Source organism: Gasterosteus aculeatus, chromosome 4 (genome assembly GCF_964276395.1).
Source record: "Gasterosteus aculeatus chromosome 4, fGasAcu3.hap1.1, whole genome shotgun sequence".
NCBI lineage: Eukaryota > Metazoa > Chordata > Actinopteri > Perciformes > Gasterosteidae > Gasterosteus > Gasterosteus aculeatus.
This window is the reverse complement of record NC_135691.1, coordinates 5,463,326-5,484,323: the sequence shown is the minus strand read 5'-3', so window position 1 is coordinate 5,484,323 and position 20,998 is coordinate 5,463,326. Positions and strand designations below refer to the sequence as shown.

The following is a 20,998-nucleotide window of genomic DNA, read 5'->3' as shown; positions in this document are numbered from 1 at the left end:
ATTCTAATTTTCTATACAACTGATGTTCAGTTACAAAAATATTGGATAACTTACTAAATGCTATTATTCTTCACAGTTGTGTTTGCCATTTGCCATTTATTTTTGATGCATTCCATCAAACGCATGCAGCAGCAACGCCCCCAGTGGAAACCAGGAACATCATAGTAGCAAACATTTTAAACTGGCTATTCTCGTGGAAAGTACTCCTGAAAGTAGTAGATGCACGATTGCATGCTTTAATGCCCGTATGATCATATGTGGTGTCAAATTATTTTGGACATTTTCTGTCCATTGGCTAAAAGTTCCTACTGACTTATTAAAGCAGCCCAACAGACGTGGACCTTTGGTAGAACGTCAAGCACACGCCGGAAGAATGATCGAGAGTGATCATTGTCAGACTGTATAATTTGTGCGGGAGCGCGCACGTGAACGCGCACACCGCAAACCGTCCTTTTCGTTTCCATGGAGACCTTGCACGGCAACAGAACGCGGACGGATGGGTGTCCGATTCCTGGGCTAGCTTTGAACCCCACACTTCTCCCTTTTTAACTCTTGAACAACGTCTCCTGATCATCCGTGGAGCTCTGAAGTCGTGCTGAATCAGCGCTTCGGTTTTTTGGTGAGTAACAAGGTAACACGAGGCCGTTTGAAGCGCAAGGTAACAACACCTGTGGGGGGAAAGCGGCTTTCTTCACTGAATGTAACTTTATATTCCTCCGCCATTTGCCACCTTAACTGCCTCACAGAGCCATGTGGCATCACATAAAATGACTTATTACTGCATGTCCCTCTCATTGTGAGTTCCCAGTGAGCACAAGACGTAATTTCAACGTTGAAGTCGGGTTGAAATGAGGTCTGGACGTCTAAGACCTCATTTGAACTTCTTTTCAACCGGCTAAAAATTGAATGAAACAACGTGCCAGCAAACGTCAGTTTGTTGATAAATGTGTCATGTTGTAACGTAAGGTTGAAAGAGAGACGATATTAACGTTAAGATTTTCAGAATAATTAATAAACTGGTCGGCGAAATTTGGTCTACGTGAAGCTAATTTCAACAGGTTTCTATGGGTGGTGGTTGCATCTGATGGAGGTTACATCTGATGATGCTTGTCCCTGCACTGGTCCTGCCTTACTTGGCTTAATAATTCACAATATTTGAATCATTTCTGTCGTAGGAATTGGATGTACTGTACATCTTTAAGTTGTTCATACTCTACACACCTACTTCCCTGCTGTTTTCCCCTCAGGTTTCTCCCGGTTGAAGGTTTTTTTACGTTTTGGGGTTTTGGGGACAGGGTGTTGCATGTTTACAGATCGCAAAGCTGAACAGAATAAAATGATTTGAATTGAATAAACACATTGACCAGAGGAATCTGGTCATTGAGGGGTGTTGTGTGCACTCTGACTCCCTTTACACAAAGAATCATCAAGTGAGGATGAGGGAGATGCAGCTGATGTCAGGTATACTATCCCAACTCAAGTGACACAGAGCCACATCTTGTTACAGAATCTGAAAAGGAACTTCCAATGATTCAGAAATATGGGCTACAAACACAGAATTCTAGACTAACTTGTCCATGTTGTTTCTGCACTTTTAATTCCATAGTTTATTTCCCTGAAATATATTTTATTTTTGTATTGTTTTTAATTAGGAAAAGTGTTGTTATATTTATAATAAATACAATAAATTAATGTGTTTGTCCTTGTTACGGGCTGTTAACATGGCAACTGTGACTAAGTATGTAACTTGTTACTTGTAAGTTTCCAGTTTGTGTTGAAAAGACGTTCACGTATAGACCCGTTTTCAAGTGATTTATAATATCGGTGGTAAACTTACAAATGTGGATGTAGTTTCTTTTTAATCCTCTAAAATAATGATATAGCACACGAGAGGACGAAATATTACCGTATAAAAAAATCACACTGAAATGTGGTCTAAACGTTTCAACGTCGGGCATAGACGTCATTTAAACGTCTTTTCAACCAAAAAATGCTCACTGGGTTTGTTAAAAGCGTGTTTTTATTTCAGCATATTGCTTCAGTATGTTTTAATGAGAATTAACGACTTTCTAACAGACGTGCACCTGTCCAGTGGTTTTTATGTTTCATAAATCGGGAGTACGTGTCCTCACATTGTGGACTTTGTACGTTTAGGGGATGCTCACCGGAGGGGAACGGAAAGCTAACATTTAACTGAATTACTTCTCTTTACTGGAGCATTTTCCATCCGCTGGTTTAGTCAGTCATTGAAGACCACCCTGCCAGTTTGAATTCTTGTTTTTGTCTTGAAAAGCAGCTTAAAGTTTATTTGACTGTGCCTTTGCGAAGTGGAAAGCAATGCAAATACTTCATTTCTATATGTTTTATTTCATTCTGCTGTATGCTGAACAGATGTTCTTTGTGATTTTTGGGCTCAGCTTTAAGAATAAAACTGACTTTACTTCTGCCCACCGTGCAAAGTGACTCTCTCATCGTTTAAGTAGATTCAATTTGATTAGATTGTAATTCCACAACAGAAATTCAGTGTAGCATTTAACCAAAAGTGCACAAACCTGTAGTGCAGAGTAACATATAGAGTAACAGAATATTTGGTAAGGGATATAAATGAATATATTACAGACGTCATATAAATGAGTGCAACAGTTACAGTTGCCAATCTTTAATCCTGATTTACAGGAGTAATTCCTCCCAACTTTGCTCGATTTGATTGATTTCTGTCATTTCTTCCAGCGGTTTGCTGAATGCCCCGGGACGTCGCCACCAGGGAGCGAGATGGAGAAAAGCTGTCCTGCACTGTCCCCCTCGTGCCCTAGCCCCTCAGGAGGGTCCCTTCCTTTCTCGTCCTCGCCGCAGCAGACCGGCTCAGACGGCCGCGCCTCCCTTCCGCTTTTTCATATTTCGTCCCCCGCCTCGCTTTCCCCAGCGACGGCAGAGTCGATTCAGTCTTCCTCCCCTCTCTCCCACTGCACGGCCTCCGACCGCCTTGAGGGGCGAAGCGTGCAGGGCCTCCGCTCGGAGGAGGATGACCTGACCTGCCTCAACTGGCTGCATCAGAGGGGCAACCTGCTGCCCCTGCAGGCCCTCCACAAAATTCCACCGCCGCCTCAGCTGGAGTCCTACACCTGTCCCCTTCCCGCCGCCTCTTCCAAGCCGCCGTACTCATTCAGCAGTCTTATTTTCATGGCGATAGAAGACTCCCCAGAGAGAAGGCTTCCGGTGAAGGACATCTACGATTGGATCGTGAATAACTTCCCCTTCTACCGGACGGCCTCTGGGCGCTGGAGGAACTCTGTGAGGCACAACCTGTCCCTGAGCAAGGGCTTCCAGCGTATTCGAAGGGACAAAAGCCAGGTGGGGACATATGTTTACCACGTTAAGAGCCATTTGAGCCGTGTGCTTAAATTATAGGACGGATGTTCAAGCATCCACATCTCTGAAATGTCCTCGAGTAACACACTGAACAGAGATGCAGTCAAGTCCCTAAACTGCCCTCCAGGGAAAATTATAATCGTGTACTTGATTAGGTTACCATTTCTTTCTGCTGTCAGCGTTGCTTAAGACCAACGTCTTTGCGTGGGCGTTTGCAGCTTGAGTGTTTTAAGTGTTCTTTGCATGTTGTTTCTCAGTCAATGGGAAAGGGATCGCTGTGGTGCGTGTGCTCAGAGTATCGACCGGCGCTCCTCAAGGTGCTGAGGAAGACCCACAGTTATCACAGCACCAACATCAATCTGTTAAACAAGCCTGCACTGTGAGTATAAGCAAATAGTCTGAGGTATATGACCAAAAATGACAACAGTTTCTGTTGATTGAATTATATATTATATATATATATATATATATATATATATATATATATATATATATATATATATATATATATATATATATATATATATATATATATATATATATATATATAAAAGTGTTAAAAAAAGAGAAAGGTAATAGTTTGTGTCAGTTCTACCAAATGCTACTGTTTTTTTTACTTTGCCTGTAGCAGACGGGGAGTTTTTGAATAATATAATATTTCAATGATGCTCTCGCTGAGGTTTATTCTTACTATTGTGCCATTTTGCGTGCAGATTGGAGGAAGCGGAGTTCGTGGTGCCTGCAGTGTGCGACTCTATTGAAATGTCAGGTTAGTAACATATCGACCCACAGCACTAAATTAGCGCATGAGCTTACACATTGACCCTCTATGAGTTGCCTTTAGGCCGCAATATTTTATCAATGGACTGACCTCTCTACATGACACTTTTATCACCTGGTACTTTTTTCCCTCCTCTACAGCTTTCTCAGCATGCAACATTGTTCCTGTGTTTGTGTTCAGCTGTCATGGAAACAACCTTCTATTACCGTGGCAACCCAGCAATAGTCACACTTATTCTCCTTTATGTCCCCTCATTTCATTACTGGCCTTATGGGGCTATATGGGCCCATGTGCTCACTGAACAGTCTGTTGTTCAACCAGCTTCCGTTCTAAGTTATTAATATTAATGTCTTACTTTCAACTTGATGTGTTGCTTTTCTCTCATGCAGATCCTCTCTCTCACCCCCTCCTCTCCACACCCTCATCCCAAATACTGACAGACGACAACCCGACTTTCTGTGAAAACCCACCGTGCCCTTTGACCCCAGACCACGAGGAGCTTGTCACCATGGAGTCGGTCGACTACCAGCCGGGGGAGGTCATTAATGAGATGGAGAAGGGCCCTCTGTCAGACAGCGAGTACATTGAGCTGCACTATTACGAGTCTTACCAGTATCAGTACCTGGTGCTGCCGGGCGACACCGAGTTGGACCTAGAGACTGTGGAGATCCTTCAGTCCGATGCCGAGGCCCAGGAGGCTGCTGGGTCACTGCTGGACCTGGCATTCGGCGTATATTAATGCAATATCCCATTAAAGAAAAAATCAAAAAAAAAATAATGTTTTTTTCAAGTAAGGTAAATACCATTGATCAACTCCTTAATGGACTAAAAAGAATATGGATCATAACATAATGTATGTTCAGGCACTTTTAATGCAAAAGAAGAATTTACCATACAATGACAACATGAACAAAGACTTGTGAGTGTAATGTTAACTTGAAAACGGGAAGGGGTAAGTATTATTGAGACGTTTTTAGGTGGTTTTATACTCATTAACTTCTTTCTCAGGATGGTAGAAGTGCTTCCAACTCAAGTAGAAGTTTTAATTCTCAAGTTAAAGTAAGTGGCAAAATGCTCTGTATAAGTGTTTTTCAGAGGTTAATTATGAGGAAAGAAATCTTACGAACAATCTTAAGTTGTATATCTCATTCTTACCACTGTTACTGCCACCGGTTCTGAGAATACTGCCTTTTTAAAAGTAGTTAAGTGAAAGTATTTTAATTGCTCTAAAAAAATGGGAACACCCCTCTCAATTAGTACTTACAATTTTATTTCTAATTTATTTCTTTGTTGTCATTCTTTTAATTGTCTATCCTAGAGTTGACTTCATGTAATTTAATTTTCCGTGAAAACTTATATAAACGATATAAATTGGACTAAACTCTTCAATCAATCATAGTTTGATTGGAATTTAGAGTAATAATGCAAATCAACTCACTGCCATTAAAAAATACTTGTTATTTGCATGTATTTTCAATGTTATGTTCATATGTTATGCCGTTCTTGTTAATAAAATTTGCTTATTTTTAATGTTGGCCTATTTTGAAATGCACGTCAGTTTAATTTAACACCAAACTTGTGTTTTACATTACCTGTCCGGTAGTTCCGTATTCGTACAATGATTTAGCTTAGTATTATAGAACTACATTTCCCTGAAAGCGAGCGGGAAAGCTGGGTATTGTAGTTCTTAAGCGGACCGAAGCGCAGACAGAAAACTACTGGAGAAACTACATCTCCCAAACGACGCTGCGCAGGAAGAAGAAGGATATGTGTGAGTTTGGTCGTGGAAAAAAGTTCTCATAGTTATTTACATACCAGTGTAAAAAGTCACACCTCACTCGTTCCTCCGCGGTTGTGTTGAAGCCATTTGAAGACGCCAAAGGTAACAACTTAATGGGAATATTATTTTAACTGTGGCTTCACCTTTGAAAGGCTTTCTGCATTGTTTTGTGACGCTTGTTCCCCTTTAACGGCAAACAACAGAGCTTTATTTTGTCTTCACCGTTTAGGATTTCGGCTACAATCTGTATTGGCTAATCAATACTTTAGTCTAGCTTTAGCTTGACGGCTAGCTGTCGATCGACTTGATCACGATCAACGTTAGAGATCCGTGCGCAGTTAGTAAACGTTAGTGACGTGAGCTGTCATCGGCGCGTGGCCGTTAGCGAGGATTAAGCCACGTTAACGGCGGAGAAAGGCGCGCGGAGCTCCGCTGCTCTCACGCGCTGTGAGCAGATGCACCTGAGCGGCTTCATTCTCTGCTTTGGGCGGATGAAGTGGTCATGGGGAGAGCAACGACAACGACAACAACGAAGCAGCTAAAATGAGCGGTGTGGTGGAGGCAGAGCAGCATGGCACCCAGAACACGAGCCTTCACACGCAACAAGCACTGGGGAAATGGGAGCAATGAGTAAACCGTGTTTAGTGGGACCAGCATCCAAATCTCAAGGCACCAAAAGAAAGTCGGCTGCGTGCTCAGAAAAGGGCCATTTTTTAAGGAATACATCTTTAGTCTTGCAGCTAATAAATTAATGGTTATTCACCGTTAGTTGTCTTGTGACTAAGACTAATTTGTGCTTTGGCCACGGGAGGACAATAACCCTCTTGTGAAATGTCCATTTTAAAGTAACAAGTCACAAAGATTTCTTAGACTTGTCTGTGATCAGCAAAAGAAAAGAAAACTAAAAATTTCACACTTTCCTGACTATTTGCTGCTTTTCTATATTTTATTTAATAGTAGATTGATATTTATATTTCTTTTCACTAGACACATTTCTTCTGAAAGTCTTCCAGTGCTGACTTGATGTTCTTGTCTTGTCGTCCACAGTGACCAGTTCCTCTTCAGCATGGGGAGCAAACCAGGCCCGGTTCAGATCGTCACCGTGTGTAAGGAGGACCACTCCTTTGCTCTGGACACCGAGGCTTTGGCCCGGGTTCTGCTGGCCCCCGAGGTCCGAGACAAGAATGTGGTGGTGGTGTCGGTGGCTGGAGCCTTCAGGAAGGGGAAGAGCTTCCTGCTGGATTTCATGCTGCGCTACATGTACAGAAAGGTGAGTCGCGCTCTCTCACCGGACATCGTCTCCTGCTCCCCTTTATCTCTTTACGCATCACCTGAAGGGGACTCGATTGATGGTGAAATAGTGTCATGTTAACTTATCGGTGCTAAAGATACTGACTAGTTCCTCCTCTTATGTTGAAGTTCTGATAACCTGGGAAGTCTCTTCTAGCTTGACGCTGGATGCTTAACTGATGCCTGTCCCCGCTGTACTATGTGAACTGACTAGTTAACAGGAATGTGTGACAACGAGGTTATGGACTTAAGTAAAGGGTGGAGGCCGTGTAGCCGCTCCTGGTTGTCTCCTGTAAACACACCTGATGTCTAGCATTACGTTTGCTGTGCTAGTTGATCTTTGCTACATGTGTCATGTAGCAAGTGCCATCAAAGTACAGCCAGCCGCAGCCGCGTAATCATGGATAACTTTGACTTGACTAAGATCTGCAAGTGAACCACTACTTCATTGTGTACAGCTGTGGTTTAACTCTCAGTGTAACCGCTGCTTTATTGGAATTATATGGAAGGCATGTTTCATTTTGTTATGTAAGCCGGACAGGTTTTATTTTTGTAGATGCCCCAACTTGTCACCACCTGTTCTCAAAAGTGTATTTTGTAATCGGCAGGATGATGAAAACTGGCTGGGTGGGGACGATGAGCCGCTGACTGGATTTTCTTGGAGAGGGGGATCTGAACCAGAGACAACAGGCATCCAGCTATGGAGTGAAGTTTTCCCTATCCAAAAGAGCGATGGAACAGAGGTACTTTAAATATATTTGTTTATCTGTTTACTACATGTTTGTCACAATACATAGTATTCAGAACTAAGAGAAGGAGGGTGTCAGTTGAAAGATCTTCTAGTTTGGTTATTATCTGATGTATGTTTTCTAAAACGACCCATACTATTACTCCCATATTTTCCTCTTATTGATCGTTTTGTAGCAACACTTCTCATTCATTAACCTCAGTTGCATGTTTGTTGTGCTGGGGGAAAAAAAGTAATTTTGAAGGATTTTTTCTTTCTTTCTTTCTTTAGTAACAGCCTTTCAACCATTCCACTTTTGACAGCAATTGGGGTATTTTTCTAATAACTCTGGCGGTTGTGTCATGATGTGTCTTGCGTCAGGTAGCAGTAGTGCTGATGGACACTCAGGGAGCCTTTGATAACCAGTCCACCGTGAAGGACTGCGCCACCATCTTCGCCCTGAGCACCATGACCAGCTCCATACAGGTGACCGGACTCTGACCGTCACAGACGTCCTCCTTTATTTTTACTTGTGTAGTGTATACTTATGTAGTTTCTCTTTTTCTAGATCTACAATCTGTCACAGAACATCCAAGAGGACGATCTGCAGCAGCTCCAGGTCTGTTTTCTTTAGCTTGAGATCTGATTAGTCAGTGTGAGCGTGGTACATGCAAGGAATATTTCTTGTTGGCTTGGTGCAACTAATAAACATAAATAGACAAGTGCAAAAGATGAGAATAATGTTCAAGTATAAAATAAAGTGTCCAGTATGTTAGATATTAAACAAAGAGCAGAGAGGATGTGAATGAACAGTGCGTAAACTGACCTTTGAGTGCAGGATGGGGGAGACAGAGTCACTGGGGGGTCCCAGACTTTATTTATGAGCCCAACTGCTGATGGGAAGTAGCTGTTTTTCTTTAGTTTATGTCCACGTTGCACCTTTTGCTGTAGTCCACATGTCTAAATTTGTGCACAGCATCTCGCCCAAGGAGCCTTCAGCATGTGGGCTGGACGAGCTGGAGATCAAACTGTAGATGTTTTGATTAGTCACCAACCAGCTACACCTCCTGCCCCACAGATGCTTTATCATGATGCCAAACAGCTGCATGTTTGAGTATTTCTACAGTGGATGGAAACACAGGATATGAAATATAAAGCTCTTATAAAAAGCTTTTTTGCTTCTGACAAATGGGTCAGAATCTCACTTAACATTAAGTCCTGTTCAGATTTTTTGCATCCCTGTAATAACTTTGTATAATTACAGCTGTTCACAGAGTATGGCCGTCTTGCCATGGACGAGATCTATCAGAAGCCCTTCCAGGTAAGAGAAACCCTGATAGGTGATTCCTTCATTGCTGATGTTTAACAATTATTCGGTTCATTAAGTAACATGTTTCATTTCTCTTACAGTCTTTAATGTTCCTAATCAGGGACTGGAGCTTTCCCTACGAATACACCTACGGGTTTAGAGGAGGCGAGGACTTCCTGGGTAAACGGTTACAGGTACTTAATCCGTCTTCTTGATTTGGGAGAATGTAATGACTACACTTGGTGGATCTTGGATTCTGACTTTGGGATTTTGCCTCACTATTGATGTCTAAAGGTTAATGAGACCCAGCACAAGGAGCTGCAGACAGTGAGGGATCACATCCATTCCTGCTTCAGCAACATCTCCTGCTTCTTGTTACCTCACCCTGGGTTGAATGTCGCCACCAGCCCTGTTTTTAAGGGACAGCTTGGTGGTGAGAGACCTGTTTCCACACTTTTAAGGTTCATTTTTAGCAGAATGTACCATGTGCCGTCTTAACTTTTTGAAATCTTTTGTATTACCTTAGCTGTTGCTCCGGAGTTTAAAGAGCAACTGAACAGCCTGATCCCTAAACTGCTGCATCCCGATCGTCTGTCTGAGAAAGAAACACACGGTAACAAGGTCACCTGCAGGGGCCTGCTGGAGTTCTTCAAGGTAACAGCTTCTTCGCTTTGCTTTCTTGCAAAAAATATATCTATTTTAAATTTCTAATATTGTAATTTCTGTCCTGCCAGGCTTACATCAAGATTTACCAGGGAGAAGATTTGCCACAGCCAAAGACTATGCTCATGGTATGTGCTGGATTAACGTATAGACATTGTTAACATAAACATTTAGTTTGTTTGTATGTTTTTTACTCCCAACACAATTTACATGTGGCCCTTTTTGTTTCAACAGGCTACAGCGGAGGCCAATAATCTGGCAGCTGTGGCAACAGCCAAAGATCAGTATACCAAGAACATGGAGAGGGTGGGTTTCACCTAAACAATGCACCTTCACTCCATTCACCCTCGTGGGACATTGCGAACGGGGTTGTCGTATGATCCTCACCACAAACCGTCTTTCCGCTCTAAGGTGTGCGGAGGGGACTTGCCGTACGTGGCTCCCGACTCTCTGGAGGAGAAGCATCACTTTTACTTCCGAGAGGCCCTCCATAACTTCTCCAAGACCAAGAAGATGGGCGGACAAGAGTTTAGCAACCGTTACCAAGCAGAGCTGGAGAAAGAGCTGGAGGAAATGTGGCAGTCGCTCAGCAAGCACAACGGGGTAACAGACTGCTCCAAAAAAACCCAGAACCTTTTATTTTACATTGTTTGTCACCGTTGTACCACTTGATCTGATTGTTGTGTATTATTATTATTATCATTGCCTGTATCGCTGTTGAAGGCAGTGACATTATTTTGGTAATCCTCTTTCTCCTGTTTGTTGTAAAAAGGCTAAAAACCTCTTCAGTGCCTTCCGGACCCCCGCGGTGCTGTTTGTCCTGGTTTGCCTCCTCTACGTGCTGTCAGGTGTGCTGCTCTTCGTGGGCCTGTCCACCTTCGCCCTAGTGTGTGACTGCACTCTGGGCGTGGTCATGGTGTCCATGCTGACGTGGGCCTTCATCCGCTACACCGGTCGGTACCGCACTGTGGGAGGAGCCATCGACCAGGCCGCGGGGGTCGTCCTGGACCAGGTGAGGCTGATGGCGCCGCGTTCAGAGCTTTTAGTTATGTTGTTATTTTCGTGTCTGCATGTAGCCATAAATGTCACCAGAGGGAGCCATTGATTTTGGTAAGAAACAAAAATGGTGTCCGGCAACCTGAGGGTAAGAGACGTTTGCAATAATCTAGATTATGATTCACCTGCCAAAAACTCCTGTAAGAAATTAAAACAAATTCATGGGAAAAGAGATTTTTTCAATTTTAGTTTATAGAGTCATGTATTGCATAACAAAAGCTGCACATGAGCACAGTTTAAATATCCTCACCATCTTGAACGTTGGTTAGTAACAACTCCAAGAACACGCGGTAACGAGATGGTTTTCAGAGTAAATGTTAATAAATAAATAAATAAACTGCATCTGCAGTGATAATTATTAGTTTTTTGGCTGAATCTGGATTTTATCTGGTAAAGCTGTGGAAACAGAATGGGGTCGAGGTCTGATGCTCCCACACGATCTCACGTTAATGTTTTTTTGTCTTTTTGTGTCTCCTCTGTCTTCTCTGTCTCCAGGCCACCGTGGTGTTGAACAAGTCGAGGGGTACCGGCCTCGTTGACCTGAAGAAATCCAGATAAAGGACCTCTGGACCTTTTTTTTTTTTGTAACCTTGATGCAATGCAACCAGCACACAACACGAGCACACATTCAGCTCTGAATTCTTCTCATGCCTCCCATCGCCACATAGATGCAGGTCAACCACATCGGCACAAGTTACAGACATGACGTCAATCTACCAGCATCTTAAACCGTTACTCTGCCTGTTGCGCTAACGTAAAGGTGTCTCCAACTCAGGCAGCGAGTCAAATCATCCCAATCCCTCCTCCTGACGCATCATGTCTTAAATCCACACTGCCGTCATTTTACAAGTTGACAGCTGGTCTTAAAAGACATGTTGATGTTTACCCTTAAACTTTCAAAACACAAACATGGCTTTTTACTTCTCAAACGGGTAGTCGGGTGATTATCAAAGAAAGCTTCTGCCGTTTGTCTTACTACCCTATTACCTTAGAGTGCTGGCTTTGAAGCTTATGCATTTATACATATCACTCTGTGGCTATATTTCTTTACTTTGCGGCCTTGAAACGTTCCATTCTGTTTGTAGATTTGCTTTGTATTTGATACAAACAAGCATTTCTACTCTGAACGGAGGAGAGGATACGCACTTTCTATATAGCACAGTTGATTCTGGAGGTTACATTTAATGAGAGTTCAGTTGAATCTCATTTGTTTCCAGTGCTTTGCTGTTTAGTCCTTGATGGAACGTGTTACACTTCATAGATTTTGATACTTTATACTAGACTCTTATAGCAAAATTATATATAGGAACTTGTATTTGAGACAATTTTTCATTCCAAAGACATTACTGGAATACTCAAATGTGGTCCACGCACAATGTATTACAACTAGAGACCAGTCAGCCAAAGAGTTAGCTTTTGAAATGTGATTTAAACACAAAAAAAAACTTTTTACTTGAACACAGCAAGTGTTGAGCAAACATGAAAATAACAAGCAGGATGTATCAAACCGTAATGAGAATACAAAGTAAAAAGTTATGTCGTCTGACAGTTTTTCAATCGACTGCGGCGCATTGTCAAAACTCCTTATCGTGTAATCCTGTTTGCACCTCGGATCACTCGTTGATGTGATGCTTTTAGCGACCATTTGTAGCCTGTGCTATCAGCTGCCAGAAAACACAGATACTTCAATTTCAAATCCTCCATCAGAGGTTCTATGTGGTCATTACTAAACTCTACGAGAAAACTTTGTCCATGTAAAACTTTATTTTCAAAATGACCAACTTTTTTTTGGCAAACAATCCAGTTAACAACATTGCGTGTGCGGGTCAAAGCTTCCCTTTGAGTGAATTGGTTGCATAACGTATAATGAACCATTTGGAAGAAACCTGCAGCTGTTTAACCAGTCAGTCGTATTTTTCCAACATTATAGTCATGGAATTTAAAAGCTAGTGTAAACAGTGGAATTAGTTTGTTTTTAGTTTCCCATTGCGAGGCATTTAAGGCCAAGTTGGGATGAGCACGGTTTTGGATTAAAGGGTTCTGATTATTTGAAACTATGCCCATTATCTCTGAACATCTAGGCGTATTCTTTTCGAAAGATTTAACTGGAGAAGTGGGGTAGCATGCATTTATTATTGTGTAAAGTCTTATAAATGACTCAATGTTCTAAGACATGACACCAAAAGTAGGACAATATAGTCAAATTATTTTAGCATTGTATTACTACAACAACTAACCAAATATGTCCTGCTTTCAAATACAGAATTGACACACAAAGCACTAATAAACATCATCTCACGGTGACTGTACTGTACTGCAAGTATAAATTATAAGAATACATGTTTAAAAAAGACGTGGAATAGTACATGATGGAAGACTGGCTCAAGCCATACATTTATTTTTTTAACCATCATTTTGCACATTCCATGTTTGTTGCTTTTGCACAAGATGAGAAAACCAGCACTTTCTTTTGCACCCCCCTCCTCTTTGGTGCTTCTCACACTGCTTGTTCCAAAGGTAAAAGCATGCAATATTGTAGTAAAAGCTGATTTAATAAACTTGACTTGACAAAAGCTATTTTCTAAACAATAAACAAAGCCCGAAACTGTTAATGCGCCTTGTTCCAGCCTTTTTTTTGAGTGTCAATGAAACGCAGCCATAAAAAGGCTTTACAAAAACAAAAAGAGGATATGGGATGTTTTGTCGTCCTTCCACCCGTCAGAAGCGTCACTATGAGCGGCAGAGCAGTGATTATTTAACATATATTCACTAATTTTCTTCCTTTTCTTGTCAAGCTTTTGTTAAACTCTACTTTTTGTGTGTTTGAATTGCCACAAAATATGTCCTGTATCAGATTTGCAGTTGAATATTTGACATAGATTTGATTAAACGTCATTGTCATTACATAGAATGCAGTTACAATAAACCAAAAAGAAATGTATGTCTACAATTTTAATAATACACTAATACACATTTAATATAAGCAATGAACCTACTGCTGCAGCTGCTGTACATATTTTATATATCTTGGCACATTTATATAAAGGCTGTTTATTCCAAATATATTTTTTTATTTTATGTGTTACTCTAAATGTAAACTGTCGAAACTGCATTTCTTTGTCTCAATACCTATAGCCTATGAGTTGAATATTTATAAGTAATAACAATAGATATGTACAGAATGAGTTGTGAGACTACTGCACGTTATGTGCAGCATAAACAAATATCTGAGATAGAACCTTTTATATTATGTTTTGACGCTAATGACAATATAAACATTTGAGTTTGTGTGTCTTATTACGCTGGTGTCGCTCGTTTGGCCGCATACTGAATGTGGGTCACATTCTACAGGCTCTGTGTTTACAGCCTCAGCAGCGTTAATAAGTCATAACCCACAACAAAATAAAGCAACAACGCAAAAGCTCCAGCCTCCGTATGAACCCGACATTATATCTTTTGTGACATTAGATATTTTTTTGTTAATAGGCAATAAATGTGTGCGCTCATCTCCCCGCACCTTCCTCCGCCTCTTCTCCTCACACACCGACGCTCTCTGTGCGTCTCTTCCCGCCCCTCCGACGTGATGACGTAGCAGAGATCTGCCACGGAGGGTTTTCGTGTCCCTTGTTTCCTTATATGGTGATCGGCGTCGCGGCCGCTGCCGCTCCCCGTTCGCTTCCATATTTGGAAGCGAGTCTAACAAAAAACCGGAGGGTGGGTGGCGGAGAAATTCCTCCCATCCTGAAAACCGCTTTGCGCCTGTCTGACTGATGAATTTCGGTTAAAACAGCCGCGGCACAATAGCATTATTTATTCATCTCTCCTCGGGCCATTTGAGAATGAATTAGTGCACGTATCAACGTCACATATATTGTCATTCCCAAAAATATTTTCCCCTTTTTCGTAGCGTAGTTTATATATTATAAATGGTTACAGTACGATTCAATAAAAAATGTGCGGCGTTAAAAACTTCGAATATTTTAACGTAACTGTCTTATTTTAGTCGTTCTATTGTACATCAAGTATTTAATTGGCAGCCTAAGATAATGTAATAATGTGCATTAGATATTATTAGGGAATTTGTAGGTTTATTCATACGCCACACAAACACGTACTCCCACAATGCTCTTCGCGCCTAGCTGGAGTGTTTGATTTGTTCATCAGGGCTGTCCGCGACCGACAAAGAAAATACAAAATATGAAAGTAATTTGTAAAAGGAAGCATAAAATGCAAAGAATCTTAGGACTAAAAGGTATGATTTTATTTTCCCCAAACTGTTGCCGATTAGTGTAATGTTTAATAACAATCAAAATGTTAAAAGGTCACTGGGAAGACTGTTTTAAATGTTGTATTCTTTATTTAATTTGTGTTTTAAAAAACATTGAACTGAAGTTCATACCCTTTTTTTTACTTGTGTTACGTTGCCACTTGTGTTATCACAAGTGGCAAAATACTGAAAATCAATACTAAAACCGAAGCAGCAGATACAGCCGCCGGACAACTAGGGGTGGCAGACAAGCGCCCGCTCGTGCACCTGGTTCAGTCGGTTGCGCGCTTATAGGCGCGTTCACGTCGTGAATTCAGTGTGTGAGTGAGACCGACTATTCATCACCACAGTTCATTCAATTTCTACCCAGAAGCTGACCAATCCAGAGCAGCAGCCATGGTAGGTCTACCGTCGTCTTTATGCCCTTGCTGATTTCTGTTGACTGACGTCGACTTTATCTTGAATTCCGGGAGGGTTTTTTTGTTGACTTGTGTTTGTTTTATAGGTGACGGTGTCGTATATTTAACGTTCCACGTAGGTTAGCTAACGTTAGCCGGAGCTACTGCTAGCGCCGCGGCTAGGAAGCGACCCGACAGGCTAACAAAGCGTTCATACTGCGATGCGTCCGCTTTTTATATAAAACAATACATATTTATTCTGAAGTATTAACGCTGATTTACAAGGTTGTGCAAAGTGACCAGTTTTTTGGGGGGTAAGCCTTCTCTACCAAACAACTGGCGCCATTTCGTTGATCTCTTCAGTTCCGCTGAGAAAAAACACCCCACAACGGTCTTATTCTAAAATGACACCGTTGTCATGGCGCCGTGACCTTTTTTTTTTTTTTTTTTTGCTGAATCACGTTTCCGCCGTTTTCCCCTCCTGCTCGACGACGCTTCTACACAATAACAGCGCAGCTCTGGCAGGTGCAGCAGCGCCCCGGGGGCTAACCGGCTAACGTTATTGTTAGCGGACGCTAGCTGCGTTAGCCAAGGAAGAAAATGACGCCCGTTGGTGCTAAGCTAGCTGTGGTCGTCTGGTTCTTTTGTCTATTCGCTGCTCCCTGACTGCGCTGTAGCCGCCGGTGGTCTACGTGCTTTGGGCCGAGTCGCTCTGAGGCCGCGGCGAAGCCGTCTAACTTCGACATTTTGTAGGTCCGGGCTCGGGCTCTTGACACTAAATGTGTGAATAGACAACGGAACGGTCCTTTTTGGGTCGAGCTTTGCTTTATATAGCACGTTAGCGCACACACGTGCCTGTGCTGCATTCATGGCCCCACCCTGAATTTGGTGCAAAGACATTTTTTTTTTTTTGTTGGCGTAATCGCTCTGGAATGACATCTACTATCCTGACATTTCCCATGTAGGCATCTCCCCATGTTATAGCAGCAAACATTTAACATCCCTTTCAACATTATGTAAGACCAGCTTGGCTTGACTCGTTAGTTAGCCGAAGCTAACGGGCCACGGGCTCTGGATTTTCAGTCGGTAATGCGCATCTTTTTTTCTTTTGTTGAGCATCTCATTTGTACACGTCACGCCATTAAACTGCAACAGACGGAAGAATACACTGATTACTAATTTTCAATTACATTCAACATTAGTTATTTTTGTGCGTCACTGCAGTGCCAAGAATACGTGCCCCACTATTGCGTATTTCTGACATAACGTTGACTTGTAGCGTTGACAAAACTGATAATCACCTAAATCCGCCACTGCACATTTAACCTTTTTAAGAAGAATCTTTGTTCTTATTTCAGAGTTGTGTAAGTCCGTCTATCGTGCCTATGTTTGCTAGGGAAATTGGCTCACACCGCCTTTATCTTAACTGTTGCTCTATGTAAAAGAATTAAAGACTTTTATTGTGTTTAGATTATTGCAGTCATTTGAACCTTGACTTCTGGAAAAAATGAACCCCGATTTAAGATTAGATACGGTTTGGTGTTTAGTCATCACGGTTGTTATATTGGCTCGCTGCTGCAAAATAAATGTATACAGATAGTAAACCATAATTTGGAAACTTAATTAAATCAACTCCTAATGGTGTTGTGTACAGAAACATTAGACATGTAGGTCATAATGTCGGAACATCACCATGAAGGAACAATGTGTCACGCGCTGGTTTGTATGCAAAGAGTGTGGACATTTTGTAAACCTCTGCAAATGTTTTGGACTGATTTGAGCGATGGATTTTTAATGTTCCTTGAGTAGGACGGTATAATCTAGTTAATAATCTGCTGCTGCACAGGGATTAGGAGGTGAGCATGGTTGTCTGCTGGTTAATTATTAGTCTAACATTCCTTATCTCATACAGGCCTTTAACGCCCTGAGCAAACCCACAGTCTCTGTGGTGCTTGTCCGTCTTTCCTGTTCCACAATTTCCTTTTCTTTTGTGTGTCTGTTTCCATTGACACGTTGCTGGTAGACAGCCATTTTCTCCTCCTGAGACTGCATTTTCCTGTTTTTGAGTGCCTTCAACAGAAGTCAGGAGACCTGATTGAGTTAAGGAGGGGCCGTGACTCAGCAATGTGACTTGTAGCTATAGGCCGCTTCTTCAAAAGCCCCATTGTTGGAGTATGAACACTGTGCTTTTAATGCTTGATGGCGGACCACACCCACGTGGTGATCGTCATGGTAGAGATGTGCATGGCTTTTTCCACTCTGACTGTGACCATTAGGCGTTAGTGTTTTTCAGAGACCTGGAAACACCTGTTAGCTTGGTTCCACTAGTCATGTTCAAAATGGACTTTAATGCAGTACGTGTCTCATATTTGGTCGTTATTCAAACAGCGGCACTGTATCCATGTTAATCAAGAAGACCATACTGAGTGAATCATCAGTGTTTTCATTTGTACCACCTTTGCTGGTGATTTTTACATGTTTCGTAATGCATTAGACATTTTAATTTGACTACCATAACCAGCTTGTCACGGCCACACCTTTTGCAATTCACTCCGCGTAAAGAGCATTCCTGCTGTGTAAGTGGCGTATGCTTCCCTCTCTGGCCCTTCAGTCTTATGATGTCTCTTTATTGTGCTGAAGTAATCGCGTCTGGCCTGTTGGGCACAATGCAGTCTGTTGCCTCATTCAGGCAAAACACTGATTCTTACTGCTGTTTGTGCAACCAGCAGTTGAAAACCTAAACTCAATGAATATTTAATACCACAGGACAAAGAACCAGAAAATATGTCCATATCTGGACCTTAAAAGCGTTTGGCCACATGAAACACTTTGTATTTGCATAATATTCCCTCAAAGCGAATAAGCAGCTATTCAATGTGGCCGTTTCAGTCTAAAGAAGGGATGGAAGTACATTAGTTACATTTTATGTAAAACCTGCATTCGTGTTTAGCCTTATTTGTAGCTTTTCATGCTGACTATGTGTAGTAGGGTCATTTTTAAAAGCCACTTGAAGGGAATAACCTTTTATGCTGTGGCATTAATTTACATTATTAATATATATATTTTTAATTTACTGTAAATGTTTTAAAGTCATGAGTTAACTGATTGTTTTCTCAACAGGCCTCCGGTGTGAAAGTCACAGATGAAGTTATCGCAGTCTTTAACGACATGAAGGTTCGTAAGGCTCAAGCGAACGAGGATGAGAAGAGAAAGAGAAAGAAGGCCATTCTGTTCTGCATGAGCAAGGACCTCAAGAACATTGTTCTGGATGAAGGCAAAGAGATCCTTCTGGGCGACTTGGGAACCACCGTCCAGGACCCCTACCAGCACTTTGTCAAGATGCTGCCCCCCAACGACTGTCGCTACGCTCTGTATGACGCCACCTATGAGACCAAAGAAACTAAGAAGGAGGACTTGGTCTTCATCTTCTGGTGAGCACTGACGTTATCAGACTTTAGATGTTCATAATGATCTATAACAAAAACCCAGTTGGTTTTAAATGTTTCTCCTTGGCTTGCAGGGCTCCAGACAACGCCCCCCTGAAGAGCAAGATGATCTATGCCAGCTCAAAAGACGCGATCAAGAGAAAGTTTGAAGGTAAATATCAGCACGTAGACGGGGTTTGGCTCTTATAAAAAACAAAAAAAAATCTTGGTAGATCATTGAGAGCAAGCGTTCATTTTCAAGGATGTTGAGAATATAAAGCACATATTGGATACAGATTCAAGAAAATTCAAGCGCAGCTGCAGACTTTGTGCAATGCATCAAGTTTGAGACATAGAAGCTAAAAGGTTTCAAAGTTCTGCACTAAATCTCAGTGCCAATCATTGGAGTCTGAGGTCCAGACAAATATCTTAGTACAACTTTCTTTATTATGACAAACCAGCCCATATTACCGGGATGCATTTACATGTGTGATCCCTTGTACAATGTTGTCATTTTGACCATTTATTCCAATTTCAGGTATTAAGCACGAGTGGCAGGTGAATGGCTTGGAAGACCTTAAAGACCGGCACACCCTGGCAGAAAAGCTTGGCGGCTCATCAGTAGTCAGCCTGGAAGGATCCCCTATATAAATACCCGTCTCCCCCCCCCTCCCCTCTCTGGCTACGATCGAGGCCTTTCAGACACATCTGTTGGGTTTAGCTGTTCAGTCCAGTGTGGTTTGGAGACGGGCAAAAGCAGAACCTGCACCATTTGCGTGACTCTCGGGTGGGATATTGTGGGTGGGTTTTGGGGTCAAGTGAAAGCTTAAAAAAACAACAAAGAAATCCGCAAATGCAGACTGTCAATCCACTTCACGCAAACATAAAGAATATGAACAAAACATACACAAAGGAAAAACATTGAGATACAACTGAGGAAGGAGGATGATAATGTTAAAGCTTAAATACACATATTGTTCATCTTTAAATACAGGGTTTCTTTCTTTTGTTTTTGTTCCATTTGAATGGTTGCAGAGAAAAGTACAAACAATAACTGACTTCTAGTTTTCTCAACAATCACTCCCAACTACTTTTTTTTTTTTTGCCAAACTTCTAGTTTTGTAAGTGTTAGTTGAGACTAGTTATAGTATTGACTAATTCATAAGATCTATCGAAACAGTATCTGGAGGGAACATGGTTCAATATATATATTTTATTTGTTCGTTTTTCTCCCAACAGGCAAATTCCAAAATTTGAGTGATTCCTTTTTTCGTATGTAGTTAACAGTCAACATTCCTTGTACTTGTTAAACCAGGATCTTCTTGAATTAAAATGGTTGGTGTTCTGACGGTCTGATGGGAGCGATGTGTAAATGAAAGGGCAGCGATCAGAGTTTAGACTGAATATTGAATGGTGGATGTTTTGTATCGTCTCCTTATCTCTAATAAAAAGCACTAAACTAACTTGTTCTGCCCTTTTATTACTTTATCAGAATGCAACAAATACAAAGCTGTTGCCTTTCGTCTTATGTGTGTCCCGCTTTTATTGATTAACCACATCGGTTTCTTATCTATAATGTCATGGTCGTGCAGGATGGCACGCATCAAGGATTGTTAGTTTCACTGCACAAATAATTGTGCATCTAGAGTGCTCGTCCGTTCAATTTAGGACTGCAACTACTATATTCATTGTAAAATGTTAATTTGTAATGTCCAAAATGACCGAGCCATCACAATGTTTTAAATCAAATTGAATCAAGTGAAATGATCCAGTTCAAATATTTACATCTGATCTATAGACTGGATTTTGTTATTTTCCTTTTGCGGAAATGGGACTCGTTGATTTTTCTGATCATTCAGAATCTATTATTGCATTTTAAACCAAATGAATTGCATTAGTTGTTCCAACCACAAGAGGACGCCACCCCCTCACT

At 41.5% G+C, this 20,998-nt stretch overlaps 3 protein-coding genes across 4 annotated transcripts; all 3 read left to right on the top strand.

The window, feature by feature from the left end:
- Positions 1–450: 450 nt before the first annotated feature.
- Positions 451–4,925, top strand: LOC120817846 (forkhead box protein N3). Of its 2 annotated transcripts, none has more exons than XM_040174459.2 (5): positions 451–619; positions 2,731–3,351; positions 3,627–3,748; positions 4,083–4,138; positions 4,540–4,925. In XM_040174459.2, exons 2-5 carry the CDS (start codon positions 2,773–2,775, stop codon positions 4,887–4,889), a joined length of 1,107 nt encoding a protein of 368 aa, XP_040030393.2. In that variant the 5' UTR covers positions 451–619; positions 2,731–2,772; the 3' UTR covers positions 4,890–4,925. The 2 variants fall into 2 exon arrangements, with proteins under 2 accessions (XP_040030393.2, XP_040030394.2); XM_040174460.2 differs by having other exon boundaries at positions 4,291–4,925.
- Positions 4,926–5,814: 889 nt separating this feature from the next.
- On the top strand, positions 5,815–13,587 carry LOC120817794 (atlastin-3). Its single transcript, XM_078100583.1, has 14 exons — positions 5,815–6,032; positions 6,978–7,200; positions 7,829–7,963; positions 8,329–8,433; positions 8,516–8,566; positions 9,212–9,268; positions 9,358–9,450; positions 9,551–9,689; positions 9,783–9,910; positions 9,991–10,047; positions 10,154–10,225; positions 10,331–10,522; positions 10,692–10,931; positions 11,471–13,587. Exons 2-14 carry the CDS (start codon positions 6,997–6,999, stop codon positions 11,531–11,533), a joined length of 1,536 nt encoding a protein of 511 aa, XP_077956709.1. The 5' UTR covers positions 5,815–6,032; positions 6,978–6,996; the 3' UTR covers positions 11,534–13,587.
- A 1,484-nt stretch (positions 13,588–15,071) lies between these two features.
- Positions 15,072–20,528, top strand: cfl1 (cofilin 1). The gene is made up of 4 exons (XM_040173627.2): positions 15,072–15,641; positions 18,761–19,071; positions 19,161–19,237; positions 19,604–20,528. Exons 1-4 carry the CDS (start codon positions 15,639–15,641, stop codon positions 19,714–19,716), a joined length of 504 nt encoding a protein of 167 aa, XP_040029561.1. The 5' UTR covers positions 15,072–15,638; the 3' UTR covers positions 19,717–20,528.
- The last annotated feature ends 470 nt before the right edge of the window (positions 20,529–20,998 follow it).